This window comes from Micropterus salmoides, unplaced genomic scaffold (assembly GCF_014851395.1).
Source record: "Micropterus salmoides isolate LMB-PRFRI ecotype aquatic unplaced genomic scaffold, ASM1485139v1 Ms_hic_scaffold_3311, whole genome shotgun sequence".
Classification (NCBI taxonomy): domain Eukaryota; kingdom Metazoa; phylum Chordata; class Actinopteri; order Centrarchiformes; family Centrarchidae; genus Micropterus; species Micropterus salmoides.
Genome location: NW_024042609.1, coordinates 9,204 through 25,000, shown reverse-complemented (window position 1 = coordinate 25,000; position 15,797 = coordinate 9,204). Strand labels below are relative to the sequence as shown.

The window sequence follows — 15,797 nt, the reverse complement described above, 5'->3', positions numbered from 1 at the left end:
GTCAGAGAGAGATTATAAACTCACTCTTTTTTTTTATTCACCTGCTTTGCTCCCCCTTTTTGTCCTCCCTTCAGCCCCACACCGTCTGGGCCGGAGCCAGCAGGCTGCTGCTGCTGCACGGAGCGGGGATCCCGCGGTTGTCCCGACTGACCGGACGGAGGGGGGCGGGGTTGAGGGATTTCACCGCAGCAAAGGCAGCAGAGGTTGACCATGATGCAGTCTGCGAAGCTTGCTGTCTGTGGTGGACAGTTTGAATCGCCTAATAAAACCACGTATCATACAAAAAATCTGTGTTATGTTTATCCAGATTCAGGTGCGCTACCCAGTGTCCTGAAGGAGGGAGGCAGGAGCTATAGGTATGAGGTAAACCCGTGGCGTCCCACGACATAAATCAGCGAGGATGTTTTAAAACATTGGCCATTACCTGAGCTACGCAGTCTACCTATCCGAATATGCTGAAACGTCTAAATTACCAAATAACTGTCGGGAGACGGAGGTGGGATCTAGTAGCTCCTTTCTCTCTATGCTGGCAGAGCTTTTATTTTGAAGGTGGAGTTTGGTGTAACATTAAAATCCTTCCGTGTGGTCTGGCGAGTGTTGTGTATTACGGATCCAGCACTTAACTAAAGGTTAGCTAACACATCTTTTTAAACCATCAAACGCAGTCACATTGTAGTGATGCTGTTTGGGGTTTGTGTTGGATAATTGTAGCTAACTGATAGAGGTTTGAGATGTCAAGCTAACGTCAACTGTACGTTACATTCATCCCCGGTGCGTGGCGGATGGGAAGTTAACGTTAACTAACAGCTAGCGTTAACGTTACACGTGAAAACAAACAAAAAAAAGCAGCTAACGTCAAATATGTGTGATTTATTAAGTTAATTAGTTTAAGCTTGTCGCTTTTATCCTTTCTTAAATTCCGAGATAACATTAAGTTACACTAACGTTAGAGATGAATTAACTTTAGCCACGCTAATGAAGTTCAGCCTGTATTTGAAAGCAGATGAGACATTATGTTGAATTCACAGTATTTATTTTTAAATTTATGATGGTCTCCTATCTGCCAAATCCAACTCCCAGCTATGATGGACTATAGAACAGCTTGTTTGAGTTTCAGTTCAGTTAAATGTCATCCTTTATCTCTCACCAGGGGCGTAACGCAGTTCTATTTGTGGGCACCCACAAGCTTTGGGCCGCTTGAATCGTCATAACCTTTCCACTCTTGTAGACTTGTGTCATTCTTTATCAAGTAGTGTTGGGCCATAGTTTAGGTTATGGTTAGGTGTTGGACAAATAACAGGATGGGTTCAGGGTGAAGTACGAAGAGACATTGATAGGGAAAGAGATTTAGGCAGAATAGGGGTGGTGTATTCAATATCATCTTTTGTTTCCTTCAGAGGGATGTTGCGGCGTCCCAAGCCAACTGACTCTGAGGCAGACCTGCTGAGAGAGCAGGAGCAGTTTCTGACCTCCGGTGCCCCGTCTGCTGCCAATGTGGTCCGCCGACCTGACAAGAGGAGAGGCGAGGCTGGAGGAGGAGGAGAACATAACGGGGAGAATGAAGGGAGACAGAGGGATGTTGTAACCATAGAAGGTAAAAGTCTTTTTTTATTATTGCGAATGTTTACCAATTTTGGGGTTTTTTCCCAGGCTCAATATGAGGCTCGGATGGTACTCAACAGACATAAGTTACACACTTATGTCACATATTTAAGGTATATGTAACAATTAACAATGGATGATATATCTATGTAAGATTATTTAATACAGAAACCGCAAACCAAAGCTCAAACTTTATGTTTCCTCTAGATCTTCCAGACCAACTCCCGTCTCTGACACCAGCCCCTCCAAAGAAGTCACGCTTTAAAGCCAGCCGTGTCACTTTCGAGGCTGAGGATGCTGAGGAGAGGCTGGACAGGCATGACACGCACATCAGTGCTGTTCTCTCCAGGATCGTTGTAAGTGCCTGTTGTAAAAACTGCAACAAGTGTGGAAATGCAAAGTGTGAATCCAAAACAAAATAGCTTATTTTTCCAGTTGGACCTCTCCAGGTGTACTATCCAGTGTGTCACTTTAATCTAGTTCAGCAGATTTTATCCTTTATCCACGTTTGCTGGTGTCATGTTTACCTTGACATAACACACAGTTGTAGTAGTTTTTTGTTTCATTATTTCAGCAATGGATCTGTAACATTAATCTTCTCTGTTTTAAGGAGAGAGATATCAGCTCTACTCCAGTATCTCTACCAGCATTTACAGGCATGGCTTTCCCCAAAGTATTGCACCGCTCAGAAACCAACAGTCAGGTAAAAAGACAAAATGCCACCTCTTCATAAATTGTTTGATTTTAGATCCTTAGTGTTCATAAACATATATATAGTGGCCATTTACACTTCACACTATACTCACACATTGTGTTACAGTCATTTAAAGATGGGTAAATTCATCCTTATGACCAGGTGCCACTGTCTTCAGCTGGTGGAAGGAAGAGCATCTTTGCATGTCAGATTGCAGCTCAGAGATCTAAGGAGGGAAAGACACCTTTACACTGCGCACCTGAAGCTGCTCAGACACCTGGGCACAACCTGCCTCCTGAGGCCAGTATGGATACAGACCAGTTAGATTCTGCAGATGATCGTAAGTAGGCTTGAGCGATATTACTCTAAATTTAACACGTGTCCGCAGATATACGAAAGAAACATTTAATTGGTTCTTAATTATTGAAAAAAAAGTCTCCTCTCTCTTTCACCACAGAACCTCACATTATTTTTGTCTCCCTTTCTCTTTGTCTGCTCACACCTCTCCTCTCCTCTCTCCAGAGCCAAATACAGTCTCTGCTCCCAGGCTGGTGTCAGGTCAGGGGCTTGAGGGCCCAGGGAGCTCAGAAGAGACCATAAGGATCCACAGGGAAAACCAGGCTAAGCTCCAGGGAATGTCTAAGTCTGAGATCCTACAGGAGCAGAAGAAACTCTTATCGCAGCTTGGTAGGCAATGGTGTTGCCCACATGATAGTTAATTAGTGTATAATATATGTAGAGATTAAGACATGATCTGTATTGAGTTTGTATCTCAGCTAGTAAAACTTTTTGCGTTGGAACCACTGCGTGTAACACGATTATTTCTGCTTCCCAGACCCTAGATTGGTGGAGTTCGTTAGATCTCGCAAAGCCCAGAGCGTACCGTCCTCTGCCTCCCCATCCAAACACCCCCAGGGCAAAAGCAGCAAGGAAAACGTTCCTCTTGAAAATGTGAGCAGAGAGTCAGGCTCCTGCAGTGCTGCTGTGCTGTTTCAGAAACCCCAAGAAGTAGAGATGGAAGGAGTAAAGGAGGAGGAACTGCCACCTGCTGTGACGGGTATGATGGTTTCAGAATAAACCCTTTTTATCACTGCTATCTTGTCACTTGTTTCCGATTGCTGCTGCTGCTGTTGGAGGTATAAATAAATCAGCAGTGTTTAAGTTAGTAAGGTGGATGACTGTGCTATATCATTATATCCCATTACTTCTCCCTTTCTCAGGCCTGGTAAAGTTGTATACTTGTTGCTGAGGCTGTCATATCATTCCATCAGTGGTACAAGTTGGGGGAGGAGCTCTAAATGTACCACAGCAGGATAAATGTGAATGAGACAGCTTCCTCTGCCTCCATCACTGCCTTTATCTCCCTCACCTGAGAATTTCTGCCCCTCCGCCCTTCCCCACCACTCTCTCTGCTCTCACCCTCCTAAGTGTCCACTCTCTAATTGTATAACTAATGTGGGATGCTTCTGCTGCATGGCTAAAATCCAGACATTAAACTGATCATTGACTTCACTTTGCGTGATTAGCAGAAAGGCCGGGCTCAGCCAGAAGTGGCCACTCTCTGCAATTAAGTTACTGCAGATCATTCAAAGAATACTCCCAGTCCTGATGAAAGTGTTGCTAATGGATTGTGTGATAAGACAGATCTGGCACATCATTTATACCAATTTTTTTTTTTTTTTTAAATGCAACAAACAACACAGCTAATTCTGTTATTCTGGCCAAGGATGATGTATTGCCTTGCCCAACTTCTGTTTTAGAGAAAACAACATTTTGTTGTTTTCGGTTGAGAATAAATATCCAGACATTGCCTCAGCTTCTTACAGAGCATCTTGAACTATAGCAATGGGAAGTAGGTGTGTTGAGGGTCCTGCAGCACCCTGCCTCAAGGTGACTGGGGTATTGTAGCATGATTTTTTATTTATTATTATCATTATATTATTGAGAGAAGCCAAGTCATTTTGTGTTCTGTAATATTTTGTCTGTATTGATCTGTTGTGACAGGAAGGTTTGGACTGTATTCAGACAGTAAATACTCAAGTTTTTAAATGCAGTTTTCAACAACAGCAACATTTTAAAATGTTTGGTAGTGTAGTGTTTTTTTTTATTTTTACCAGAATGTAGAAAAATCTGCACCCCTGCTATAAACGTGTTCCTGTGGACTCGATGCTTGATTTTTTTTTTTTTGTCAGTGGTTTGTGTTTACAGGAGTGGCACATGTTGGAGTTGCCACTTTATTTGTGCTGCTTACATCAGATGTACCAATTAATCTAAGCAATCAGTAACCCTTGTTACCAATCTTACTTTTGCCCGTGTGTGTGTGTGTGTGTGTGTGTGAATTCAGTGGAGGACCTGCCGGTGAAGCCTCAGAAGGAATGGGTCCACATGGATAAACTGGAGCCAGAGAAGCTGGAGTGGATGAGAGACTTGCCTGCACCAAGAAGGAAAGGAACCAAGACGGTAGAGAGAGAGATTTCTTACAATAAGAACAAAAACAAGAAGCATGCCATTTTCATTAATTTCAGCTCATGTCTTGCATTTTAGTTAAGAAGAAAAATGCAGAAAAAGTTTTTCTGCATTCAAGCATTATTGACAGATAAAAGAAGTTGTGTGAGCCAACGTGTTGTGTGGTTCTGTGTCCTGATAGGCCATGCAGGCTCGATTTGACTTTGCGGGGAGCTTGATTCCACCCACTGAGGATCTGCCCACCCACTTAGGCCTGCACCATCACGGAGAGGAGCCTGAGGTCAGTCTTTTAAAATTTACATAACACCATCAGGTCTGTTCTTCAGGGTTTTCTTTTGTATTCAGTAACTGGATTTTACTCATAAAGTAAAATTAACATAAAGGCAAAACCTGCTAACTAAAAAGATTCTGATCTTAGCGAGACATCCTCACATTTTACATGTAGTTTTACATTTTTTTTGTTTGTTATGATTTTATTCTTGACATTGAGGATTTGTCTCCAGCGGGCAGGTTACTCCCTGCAGGAACTTTTCCTGCTGTCTCGGAGTCAGGTCATCCAGCAGAGGAGTCTGGCCCTCAGCACTCTGGCCAACATCCTCTCAAAGGTACGCAAAGAAACACATATAGCGTCATATCAGCTGAAGCACACATCTGGAGTCACTCATGTGGCTGCTTTTCTCACCCTGTAGGCTCGTGCTGGGGAGTACCTGCCTGTCCTGAAAGGCAACATGTTGTCCACTCTGCTCGACGCTGGCCTGCTCTTCCTGCTGCGCTTTGCGTTGGACGACGGTGTAGAGGGAGTGATGTCTGCGGCCGTGCATGCACTTAAAGCACTCCTTGTGTGTGCAGAGGATGAAGTAAGAGTACTTGAAGTGTTACAGCGTGTCAAACCTTAGGTCTTCCCCATTTACCACGTGATTTTGTCCACTGGTTTATATCCAAATTGTTTGACCTCTCAGGAGTGTTTGGACTGCACCTTCTCCTGGTTCCGTGGCCTGGCCTCCTTCCCTCTGCTGCCGTCTGCTCAGGAGGAGGAAGATGAGGAGGATGATGAAGGGCTGCCCGAAAGCATGAAGGACACAGCTAAGGAGAAGGAAGAGAGGAAAAGTGACCATGATGTGGCCAGGAAGGATGTTGTCAAGGTAAACCAGCAAAAGTCATTCATCCATTTTAGTGTTTTTCCTTTGGGTTTATCAGAGTTATAATGTTTTTTGTTTTTTTTTAAATCTACAGTAATTAAAGATTCAGTGTGTAGGTTTTAGTGACATCTAGTGTTGATGGTTGGAAATTGCAACACAAGGCTCACTGTGCATTCACTTTCTCCTCAGACGAAATAAAAACTTTATAATAAATGTATCAATTCTTGCGGCAAATATAAATTCAGTAGTAAAGAAACTTTGCACTTTTTCTCCATGAGGTTTGACATATGAGTTTGATTTCTAAATCCAACAGCAAAAGGCTGTGAAAACTGTCAACATATAGTCTTCTTTTAATATATTTATATAATGGAGACTACCCCTGACAAAGTTTTTGTTTTTTGTGTCTTCTTATATATTTGTATACTGTTCTGTATACTTCTTTATGTCCCATGTACACTTTATTCCTTTTTTTGCAATAAAGATTCCTTTCTGCTTCCTTCTACTGTGTACATTTGAGCTAAATTATATTGCATTTATGTCAATAGATCCTCTTAAATATTACACACTGAACATTTAACTAATTCTGGAGATGAAGGTTGAATGCTTATTGGCTGCATTCAGACTGCAGGCCAAAGTGACCCAAATCAGATTTCTTTGCTCATATGTGACTGAGAACCGTTTTTTTTAATTTATTTTTTATAACAGTGTTAACAGCCAAAGTCATATTGAATCTGATCTTTTCCAATTAAGTTTTGTGGTCCAAATCACATACAGGTCAGATTTTCTGAAATGCAATCTCAGCCTGGACTGTCAAAGTGATTCATGCAACTCTGACCTTCCTCTAAAGACACAAACTTGTAAATATTTGTTAGAAATCGGGAGAAATAAAGGAAATCGGGAGGGTTGGCAAGTATGAGCTAACCTCTGTGGCCTCCATGTTTACTTGACATGCGGATCCCTTTCGGATTGTGGCCAGTTCGCACTGGATTCTGATATGTGAACAGTCAATCAAATCAGATCTTGGCAATATATTTGAATTGAGCATTAAGGCCAGCAGTGTGAACGTAGCCACTGTTTGTGTTTCAGGGTCTGTTAAGGATGAAACTGCTCCCCAGGCTACGTTACATCCTTGAGGTGGTCCGACCTTCTCCTCGAGTGGTCCAGGACGTCCTGGAGATCCTGATTCGTATCGCTAGGCACTCCTCCTCATCTGCCACCCAGGTAACAACAATAACAGCTACAGCTCCAGTCACTTTATCTCTGAAATATACCTATGTCCTTGCTTTTGTCTGTCATGCTTGCAGTACAGTTAATTATTATTGTTTATGTTTTTCTTCTGGCCATATTTAGTAAAAATGTGTTTCAATCTCAGGTGCTTGACTGCCCTCGCTTGATGGAGATGGTGTTGTCAGAGTTCCTACCCACTTCCTGGACAGCACCGTCTTTGCCCCTTCCTCCCTCTGTGTACGGACTCCCACTGGCCAGCACCATGAAGCTGTTAAGAGTTTTGGCTACCGCTGGCAGACATGCCTGTGCCAGACTGGTAAGAGCCACTGTGGAATCTGGAACAATCTGCCAACTTTCTTGACATCTCTGCAGTATCTAGGTTCATTTACAAATGCTCTTATTATTCACCTTACAAAAGACTGCTCCAGTTAATTATCCTTAATTATTGTTACTTATACTGTACTGTTTTACTGTTAGTACTGGTGTCTAGATTTTGTGGTGTGTGTGCGTGGGACGTGAGTTAGTGTATTTGTTTTTATGTGTATTCTTAAAATGTTTACTATTGTAAGTGTGTTTGATGTTTCCTGTATATTATGTAGGCTTATATTATTGTATATTTTGGTGAGGACCCCCTCGAAAATGAGATGGTACATCTCAAGGGGTTTTTATCCTGTAAATAAATTTGAATCTGTCAGGGAGGAACTGTGTCTATACTGATGCTGCCTTGTGTATATCAATGTACGCAGTGCTGTGGGAAGTGTGCAGACACCTTTTTTTTATTGATCATGTCCAAGGCATTTGTTGTGTGCATTGTATGTGCACAGAACGTCATGGGTCTGAAATACAACCTGTGAGATTTCCTCTAACTGAGACAAATAAAATACAAACATAAAAAGAGTGACGTGATCTTACACTTTTATTTTGAACCCCACCAAAAAAACATTAAAATACTTTGCAATTTCTGCTCACAATGAGTACCATATAATTATTATAATGAATCTTAATTAGTCCATTACTCCCACATCTATAAGCATGAATAGTGGGCCTCTTTCTCTCTTCTCTCCCAAGTTAAACTCTCTTGGAGTGAGGGAGCGTCTGTCTTGTCTGCTGAGTGCTGAGCCCAGTGAGCTGCTGCTGGAACCGACCGCGGCCCTCAGAATCACCACTGAGGCCTACAGGCTGTGGGCTGTTGCAGCCGGCTACGGACAGGCCGGCAAATTATACATGCAAGTATATCAGCATCATCTGACCACCAGAGGCAGAAAGAATCCCGAAACAAACTTTTAAGAAACACACATAAGAGTCGTCCATATCCTCTCCTCTGCTGTTCTATCACAGTGCTTGTCTTTTATTATTTTTCTTTCCTTATGTCTCCACAGAGACCTGTATCCAGGTTTAGCGAAAGCCTTGCAGTCCATTCACAGAGTCACGGACCCCTCAGATCCTCTGTTGCCCCTGCAGCTCCAGCGAATCCTGGCTCTGCTTTCTCTGCTCACACAGGTCACGCACACTGCTGGCTGCCATCAGGAGCTACAGGCCGGCATGGTTAGGTACAGATGGGGATTAAAGTGGTTTTATGATGCTGCTGCAGCGTCACATACGCACGCTTAAATCCTTTTTTACCCTCTCAGCTCTCAGGGAGAACAGTGCCCTCCTCCTCCTCCAGTGTCTTGGGGTCATGTCACAGGGCTGCAGGCCTCCCTGTTGGGACATTTGAAGGGCTTTGTGAAGAACCTTGACAACCCAGTTCAGAAAGGGAACAGCCTGGCTGTGATACCAGCTTACCTGGTCTACCTAGAAGCTTACTACCATCAGCTCTTCAGACAGGTACTGCTTCCTGCTGTGTACTTCTTACCTGTATGTGTAGGCAGGGTTATTCCTGGCTCGGGATGAGGAGGAGGTGGTACCGTCCTGATCACGTATATTATGTGTACCCTGCCTTCAAGTGACTCAAGCAAACCCCTTTTACCAGCAACATTTCAAGAGTTCTAATAGTATTATTGAATAAAATTCATGTTAAAGCATAATCTATAAAGAAACTAAATAAAGGTGTCCTGTTCACAAATACTCATATCTTCTAAACAGTTTGACTCTGCTGGCAAAATATTATTAACACAAATGTAGATCTCCTCCTATGTTTGTAGCATTAAAACCTCTCACACAAGACAGACAATTGTTTTTTAATTTTAAACTTATTTAGTTTATTTTACTTCCTTTATTTAAATTCCTTATTTAAATGATTTGCTTTTATCAGTGTGTGGCAGTCGTGTTCTCAGATGGAGGTATTGTAATGATAATCTACAGATGTCTGTTTGAACTTTTGGATTCAATAAAGTGTGGGGGGGGGGGAAAGTAGATTCATCCATCTATTATCTATACCTGCTCATCCGTGCAGGGTCCTGGGATGCTGGAGCCAATCCCAGCTGACTCTGGGCAGGAGGCGAAGTACAGCCTGGACAGGACGCCAGTCCATCGCAGGAAGGAAAAAGTAGATTCTAATAATAATAATAATAATTCTTAAAAATACTTTATTTCCTTACATTTCAGTGGTGTAAACAAACACACACACAGCTAAACAGACAGCTCTCTTCTTCCTCTCTGGAAGTTTTGGCATCACTTGGAACTGTGCTGATTCCGATACAGCATCTCCACATCAGCGTAATGCCGCAATTGCTCCACAGTCCCGGGGAGTGTGTTCATTAATGTGCTCTGTCAAACTTTTAAATAAATAAAAATAAATTTAAAAAAAGTGCAACGCTTGCTAGAAAATAGTCTTTACCATAAAGACACCCATCAGAGTTTTGTTGAAAGCTTGAGGCGGGATAAAATTGGACAGACAGAGACGACCACCTTGTAACTAACTAAAAAAGTCTTGTGAGGAAATCTGACCACATCAACATGGTTGAACTCTGTGCTTCACCAAGCGGTTAATCCACGAAACAGATAATAAATTAAACACAAGGGATCAGTTAGGAAAAGCTCTGGCTACACATCAACAACACATAACGCAGGAGAGCAACTGTCAAATCCAAACTCTGTTCCTCAGAACTGTTTCCAGCCTGTAGAGACCCTTCAAGAACTGGAGCTGCTAACGTCTGAGGTTCTCCTCCCACTGCTGTCCCACCATGTTGTTCAAGGCCTGATAAAGAACCTTAAGTAAGTGTTGATTTACTGTGAGACCAAAGTTAGTAATAACATTTGTTCTTGACTTTCGTCATTTTTTTTTTACACCAGGTCTTCCTCAGTTGTTTGTAATGACCAGTCTAGTCATGTGGGCCCAGAGACCAATCCCAGCCTGCCTGGTTTGGCCTGCCCTGGATGGAGGGACCGTCCGGGGCTGGTTGTTCCCAGCTCTCCCTTCCCCCTTCTCACAAGCCTGGCGCTCCTCCTGGAGACAATCACAGGCATCCACAAAGGTCTCAGCTCAAAGGTAGGTCTTCCTGAAGAGTTTAAATACTTTGAGGGAGTATTTTACATCATGCGAGGACAGAGACGGAAGGAAACGTCCATGTGGTTTTTGTTGCAGTCTCTTGGCAGTCTAGTCTGCTCACCAAGTCTGCCAAGTCTGTGGGACCCCATCTCTATATTGCTGCCATCCTTTAGTGACATATACAAAATCCCATGTATTTTATTTAAAGTTTTCCCTTTTCGTGGTTTGACGTTCTCTCTCTCCCTCTCTCTAGTTCGCTGGTCTCCTCTTGTCAGAATCTGTGGTCGGTTACCTACGAGGTTGCAGTCAGGCTACGCCCACCCTGTCTCACACCAGAGCCTGGCTTCTCCGACACGAACACCACCTCCTCTACCTGTTGCTCCGGCTGGCACACAGATTGGTAGGCTCCAACTTCAATCAAACCAACATTGGCTTTGTTTTCAGTGTCTTCTGAAAACAGATCATATTCTGTTATTGTATTTTTAAAAATAGATCATTCATAGACTTGTATAAAAAAGAGAGTATGAGCAGGTCTGTGTTCTTTCTTTCCTATCTTATCTTTGGACAGTTTGTGTGTAAATTCAGGTTTCATCTAAAATGATTTATTTCTTCATCGTCATGCGTGTTCATGGCTGCTATATGTGCCATCACCATGAAACTGCTAATTTCAGTTTTACTCAGTACTGTACTGTACTTTTCTCCTTAGGTTCCTATTGTGCCAGAAGTAGCCAAGCATGCCCCACTGTACCACCAGGTGGCACTAGTTCTGCTGCCATGGTTATTACCAGGCAGTGAATACCTGGCACATGAACTGCTGTCCACCATCATCTTCAGCAAGGACTTTATATCGTAAGTTTACATTTTGTTCACCAAGTTTAGTTTGGGATTAATTGCCAGTTAAGTGCCAACACAGTCAACCTTTTTTGACTTTTTTGTTTGGTTTACTGCATTTAATACATTCTCTCTAAATAATTGTTTAGATTAGAGCTTGAAAAACGGGGCCGATGATTTTGATGTAATCTCGCAATTAAAATTTTATTCAAAATAACATTTCTTTGAAATCGGATGAAACGATCAGATGACCCATTTCCACCACAGGTACGTGATGCTCCACATAATTTGCGTCCTCTTTATTACAGTATCACTTAATTTAAGTTTGTTTGTTTGCTTTCCAGAGAGGGCCACAGCGGAGGACCTGAAGCTGTAGAGCTGGGAGAGCTGAAACTCCAAGAGGAAGCGCAGCACCAAACCTCTCCCTCTCTCCAAACTGCCGGAGCTCTCCTGAGAGAAGCCTGCGTCCAGCTGCCATCAATACGAGGCTGCTTCCTCACTCACCTGGCCCACCTGGAGCCATCCGTACTGATGTCCCGGGACGCTCTGCTCGGCCGTAACCCCTGGATCAACTCCTATCTCCTCCCAGAGCTCACTGGTCCCACCGTGCCGTCTGACTGGCCTTTCCTCCCACTCGTCAGCCTGTATGAGCGAACAGGGGTGTGCGACGGTGGAGGGTTAGCGGTGGAGGAGCTCCCACAGGGGGCTCTGCAGGCTGTGATCCACTGTCTGCAGTGGCTGCTCCTGCTGGAAGTCTGGAGGGAGGAAGCACTAAAGGTACATTAACGAGCCAGTTAATTTTATTTGCATAGTACAAAATCACCCAAAAAAACTGACCCTGACGAGCCCTCTACAAAACATCTGTTTTTAATCCTGCAGTGCAGACTTCTGACTTAGTCCTTCCTCTGAGTTTCTTTTTTATCTGGAGCATCAGGAACGTTTCTTGGACGCTTCTTAGGTTTTTCCGCAGGTAGACTCCACCATACTTCCGGTTGGTGTAGCCTACTCCGTCATTATGGTTGCTTATATGTAAAAGTCCGGTACTCCAGCTTTAAATAAGATAAAAGTTTTGTAATGTAAACGTCAGAGCTAGAGTGATCCCGGATTTGTGAGGTTGATGTAAAACAAAATCGCATTGCTTGTCATACCAACATAGTAAATACCAGTAACAGTTACAGATGAAACTATTAGTCAATTAAGTGTTTTCTGTGTTAAATAAATACTAGTCATTAATATCGACCCTCTGGTTGTCAAGCTTCTCTTCTCTGTCAGGCAATTTTACATTATATTTGTTACTGTAACTAACAGAACTTTTTGTAGGTGATCCCTCCTGTCGCCAAGCTCGCCCGCCTGTCCTGTGTGTTCCTGTGTTCCAGTGACTTGTTCCTGGAGAGACCTGTTCAGAAACTGACCTGGGGTCTGTGCAGATTGCTGACCAGGTCTGCAAATGTCGAATTTTCTTTGCCTTGTCCTTCAAAAATTTAAATTGATCACAGAGAGAGGCAGCTAAGCTCCAGTTAAACCGAATCTCTTCCATGTGCAGGCAGTCCAGGCTGGATTCTTTGGACCTGAATGTCCCCCCTCCAGGTCTAGCCTCCTTCCAGGACCTGTACTCTGCTCTGTTGACCCAGTACGAAGCAGTGTCCTTTGGAGACCGCCTGTTTGGCTGCTGGGTCCTCTTACCCCTGCAGAGGAGGTACAGCACCACCATGAAGCTGGCTGTATTTGGAGAACATGTGGGGATGCTGAGGTCACTGGGGGTCACTCTGGAACAGGTAACGATGAGGACATTACTGCTTTTTATATATTTATTAGTTGCCTTTTCATGTGTAAAGAAGCAATTCTGCAGTTGTTGTTTTAAAACACAACATGTTAAATGAACAAATGATTTGGTTTTACCGGTATTATCTCTCTGTCTCTTAATTTGAAGCTCTCCATCCCTATCGAGCGCTTCACGTCTCCTCCTGAAGACTCCCTCCCTCTGCTCCGTCTCTACTTCCGCTCTTTGGTAACGGGGACCCTGAAGCCCCGATGGTGTCCTATCTTATATGTGGTTGCCTTGTCTCACGTCAACTCCTTCATCTTCTCTCAGGACGCTGCAGCACAGGTACAGCACCGCGTAGCACACACACGTAATCTCTGCGCTTAGGATGGTAGAGGAAAGTGATGGAAAATATGTGATTTCTGTCTTATGATTTATGAAACCAGCTCCATGAAGGCTTCAGAAACAAATCCAAGCCTCTCTCTGTGAGGTCTGTTTCCTCTAAGTTTTCTGATTATGTATTCATGTTAAAACTGTGTTTTGTGGCTTTTTTGTGGCCACAGTGACACTTAGGGCAAACCGCCGCATATGTAATAATTTAGCAAATCCAGAATTCAGCTGCACTGAATATGGGGCTGGATATGAGCTCACCGGATGCAAAATCTTCAAGATTTTATGAGTCTACAAAACCGGTTCTCATGTAATTAACTGTAAAGGGAGCAGCCTTTGAGCTGGTCTCAGACATTCAACTTCATAAATATTGATTTAACTCATGGGACGTGACTGTTCTTTTAACTGTGGTTTCGCGGTTCACAAGAATAAGAAACACATTTAAAGTTATTTACTCTGTTCACAAAGACATTATTTTAGAGCAGTGGAGCTGAAAACATTCATACACGCAGGTGGGGAGTTTTTTTTTTAGTTAACATTGGGATGAAAAGCGGGTCAGTACAGTACATCAATGGGGCTTTTGATCTTTAATCCCCTCATCCTTTTCCAGGAGGTTGAAGCAGCTCGACACAGTATGCTGAGGAAAATCTACTACCTGACTGATGAGGTACTTGTACTCCCTCTTTCTCTGATTTTTATTCGCTGCGAGGTGTTTATTGATTGTACCAACTCTTCATCTTACATCTCTGACAATCTTTCTCTGATAAACCATTCTGTTTCTCACCTTGTTGACCACCATCCAACTGTTATCGTGCTGGGCTATTTCTTACCATTTATGGTTATTCTAGCTTGGAGGGGGTTTTTTTGTTTTAAATCTTCCACAGTTTTGTATTTTTATGTCTTAGGCTTAATTATGTGTGCGGCGACCCTTGCATCTTAGTTTATCTTTGAGTATTTCAGTTTCCGTTCTGTGTTAACACCTATTTGTTGTTCCAGCTTTTCACTAATTTCAGTAATAACCTAGTATCATTATTAGCTACAGTTCCAGTTCGTGATCTGAATCCCATCTTCAACACTGCAGTGATATCATTTAGAAACCTTGTGTGGTTCTTTACCAGAAGGCCTTGTTCACAGTACATCAACCTCCTCTGCTGCTCTTCTCACCTCCTCATTTCCAGGTGTTGAGGAGCCACTTGCTGCACTTCCGTCTGCCACGACAGCACTCAGAGTTTGGCTTCGATATGTACGATCAGCTGCCTCCCATTAGAGCGAAACGTTTGGAGAGTGTACTGAGACTGCAGGACAGCGGCGATGACAAAGGAGACTGATGGCAGTGAAGAGTGGAAACGGAAAAAAACCCCAAGTGACCCAAAAATAGCAGATGGAGAGGAGGGGACAGAACGGGACTTAAAGCAGAGGGAAGGAGAGACTAGAGCACAACTAGAAGACAAAGTGAAGCATTCATTTCAGCTACGAAAGGTATATAATGAAGATCTGCTTTGGTCACAAGAACAATTTCTGTGGCCTCTTTTCAGAAAGGAAAGATGTGACCGACCAATCAGTGAAGTAGCATTTGCAAATAATATTTAGCTCTTAATATGCTTCGAGCATGATAAAGGTTGAGTTTGCAATTTAAGACTGTATTTCAGTGGAACAGTGGAAAAATACCTGAAAGTCTGTTTAATAAAATGTTTGGTTTCCTAAGGTTACCTCAGCCTATCAGAACTGAAACACAATCAGTCAAGTCAACCCTAAGGTTAAACACAAATGCTTAAAAGTAAGTGCAGATGCAGTTTCCACTAGGCAAACAGGAAGACTTCAGTGTTTTTCCTTGTGACGGCAGCACTTTGCCAGACTTACTGTGTGTCCGTTGAGCTGGGGAAATGGACCAGAATTAATTTTTGGCATCTCCGAGTAAAGACAAATGTCAAAGTGCCTGAAATTGTCTTTTTATGTGAATAAAACATGATTTCAACCATGTGTAACCTTAAAGTTATCATTCTTTGATCACTATGTCTCAGCACTGGATTATAGGGTAATTCACTATAATTTAGCTGAGTTTGTAGAGACAGTTTTTTTTGACGGCGACACCACAGATGCAGAACACAGAAACACACCATTTGGTTAAATCAGTGCAACAAACACATTGTTTTCAGTGTGGTTTAACAAATTAAAATGGGGTTAAAAACCCACAAACGAAAACCCATTCAGAGTGGTTCTCTTGGGGACTGTTGGGATGAGCAGATGCAGTGTTCA

General features: G+C 42.9%; 1 protein-coding gene across 1 annotated transcript; it reads left to right on the top strand.

The window, feature by feature from the left end:
- rpap1 (RNA polymerase II associated protein 1) lies at positions 1-15,521 on the top strand (the record flags this gene model as incomplete). The annotated part of the gene is given in 28 exon segments (XM_038694715.1): positions 1-356; positions 1,398-1,594; positions 1,810-1,958; positions 2,213-2,305; positions 2,459-2,636; positions 2,819-2,983; positions 3,132-3,353; positions 4,641-4,756; positions 4,944-5,042; positions 5,266-5,367; positions 5,452-5,619; positions 5,722-5,904; positions 6,988-7,122; positions 7,274-7,444; positions 8,197-8,354; positions 8,508-8,678; positions 8,760-8,955; positions 9,524-9,616; positions 10,175-10,284; positions 10,363-10,558; positions 10,812-10,958; positions 11,265-11,407; positions 11,734-12,166; positions 12,710-12,828; positions 12,933-13,164; positions 13,320-13,496; positions 14,152-14,208; positions 14,720-15,521. Coding segments are annotated over 28 exon segments (4,506 nt in total). The 3' UTR covers positions 14,870-15,521.
- Positions 15,522-15,797: the final 276 nt, after the last annotated feature.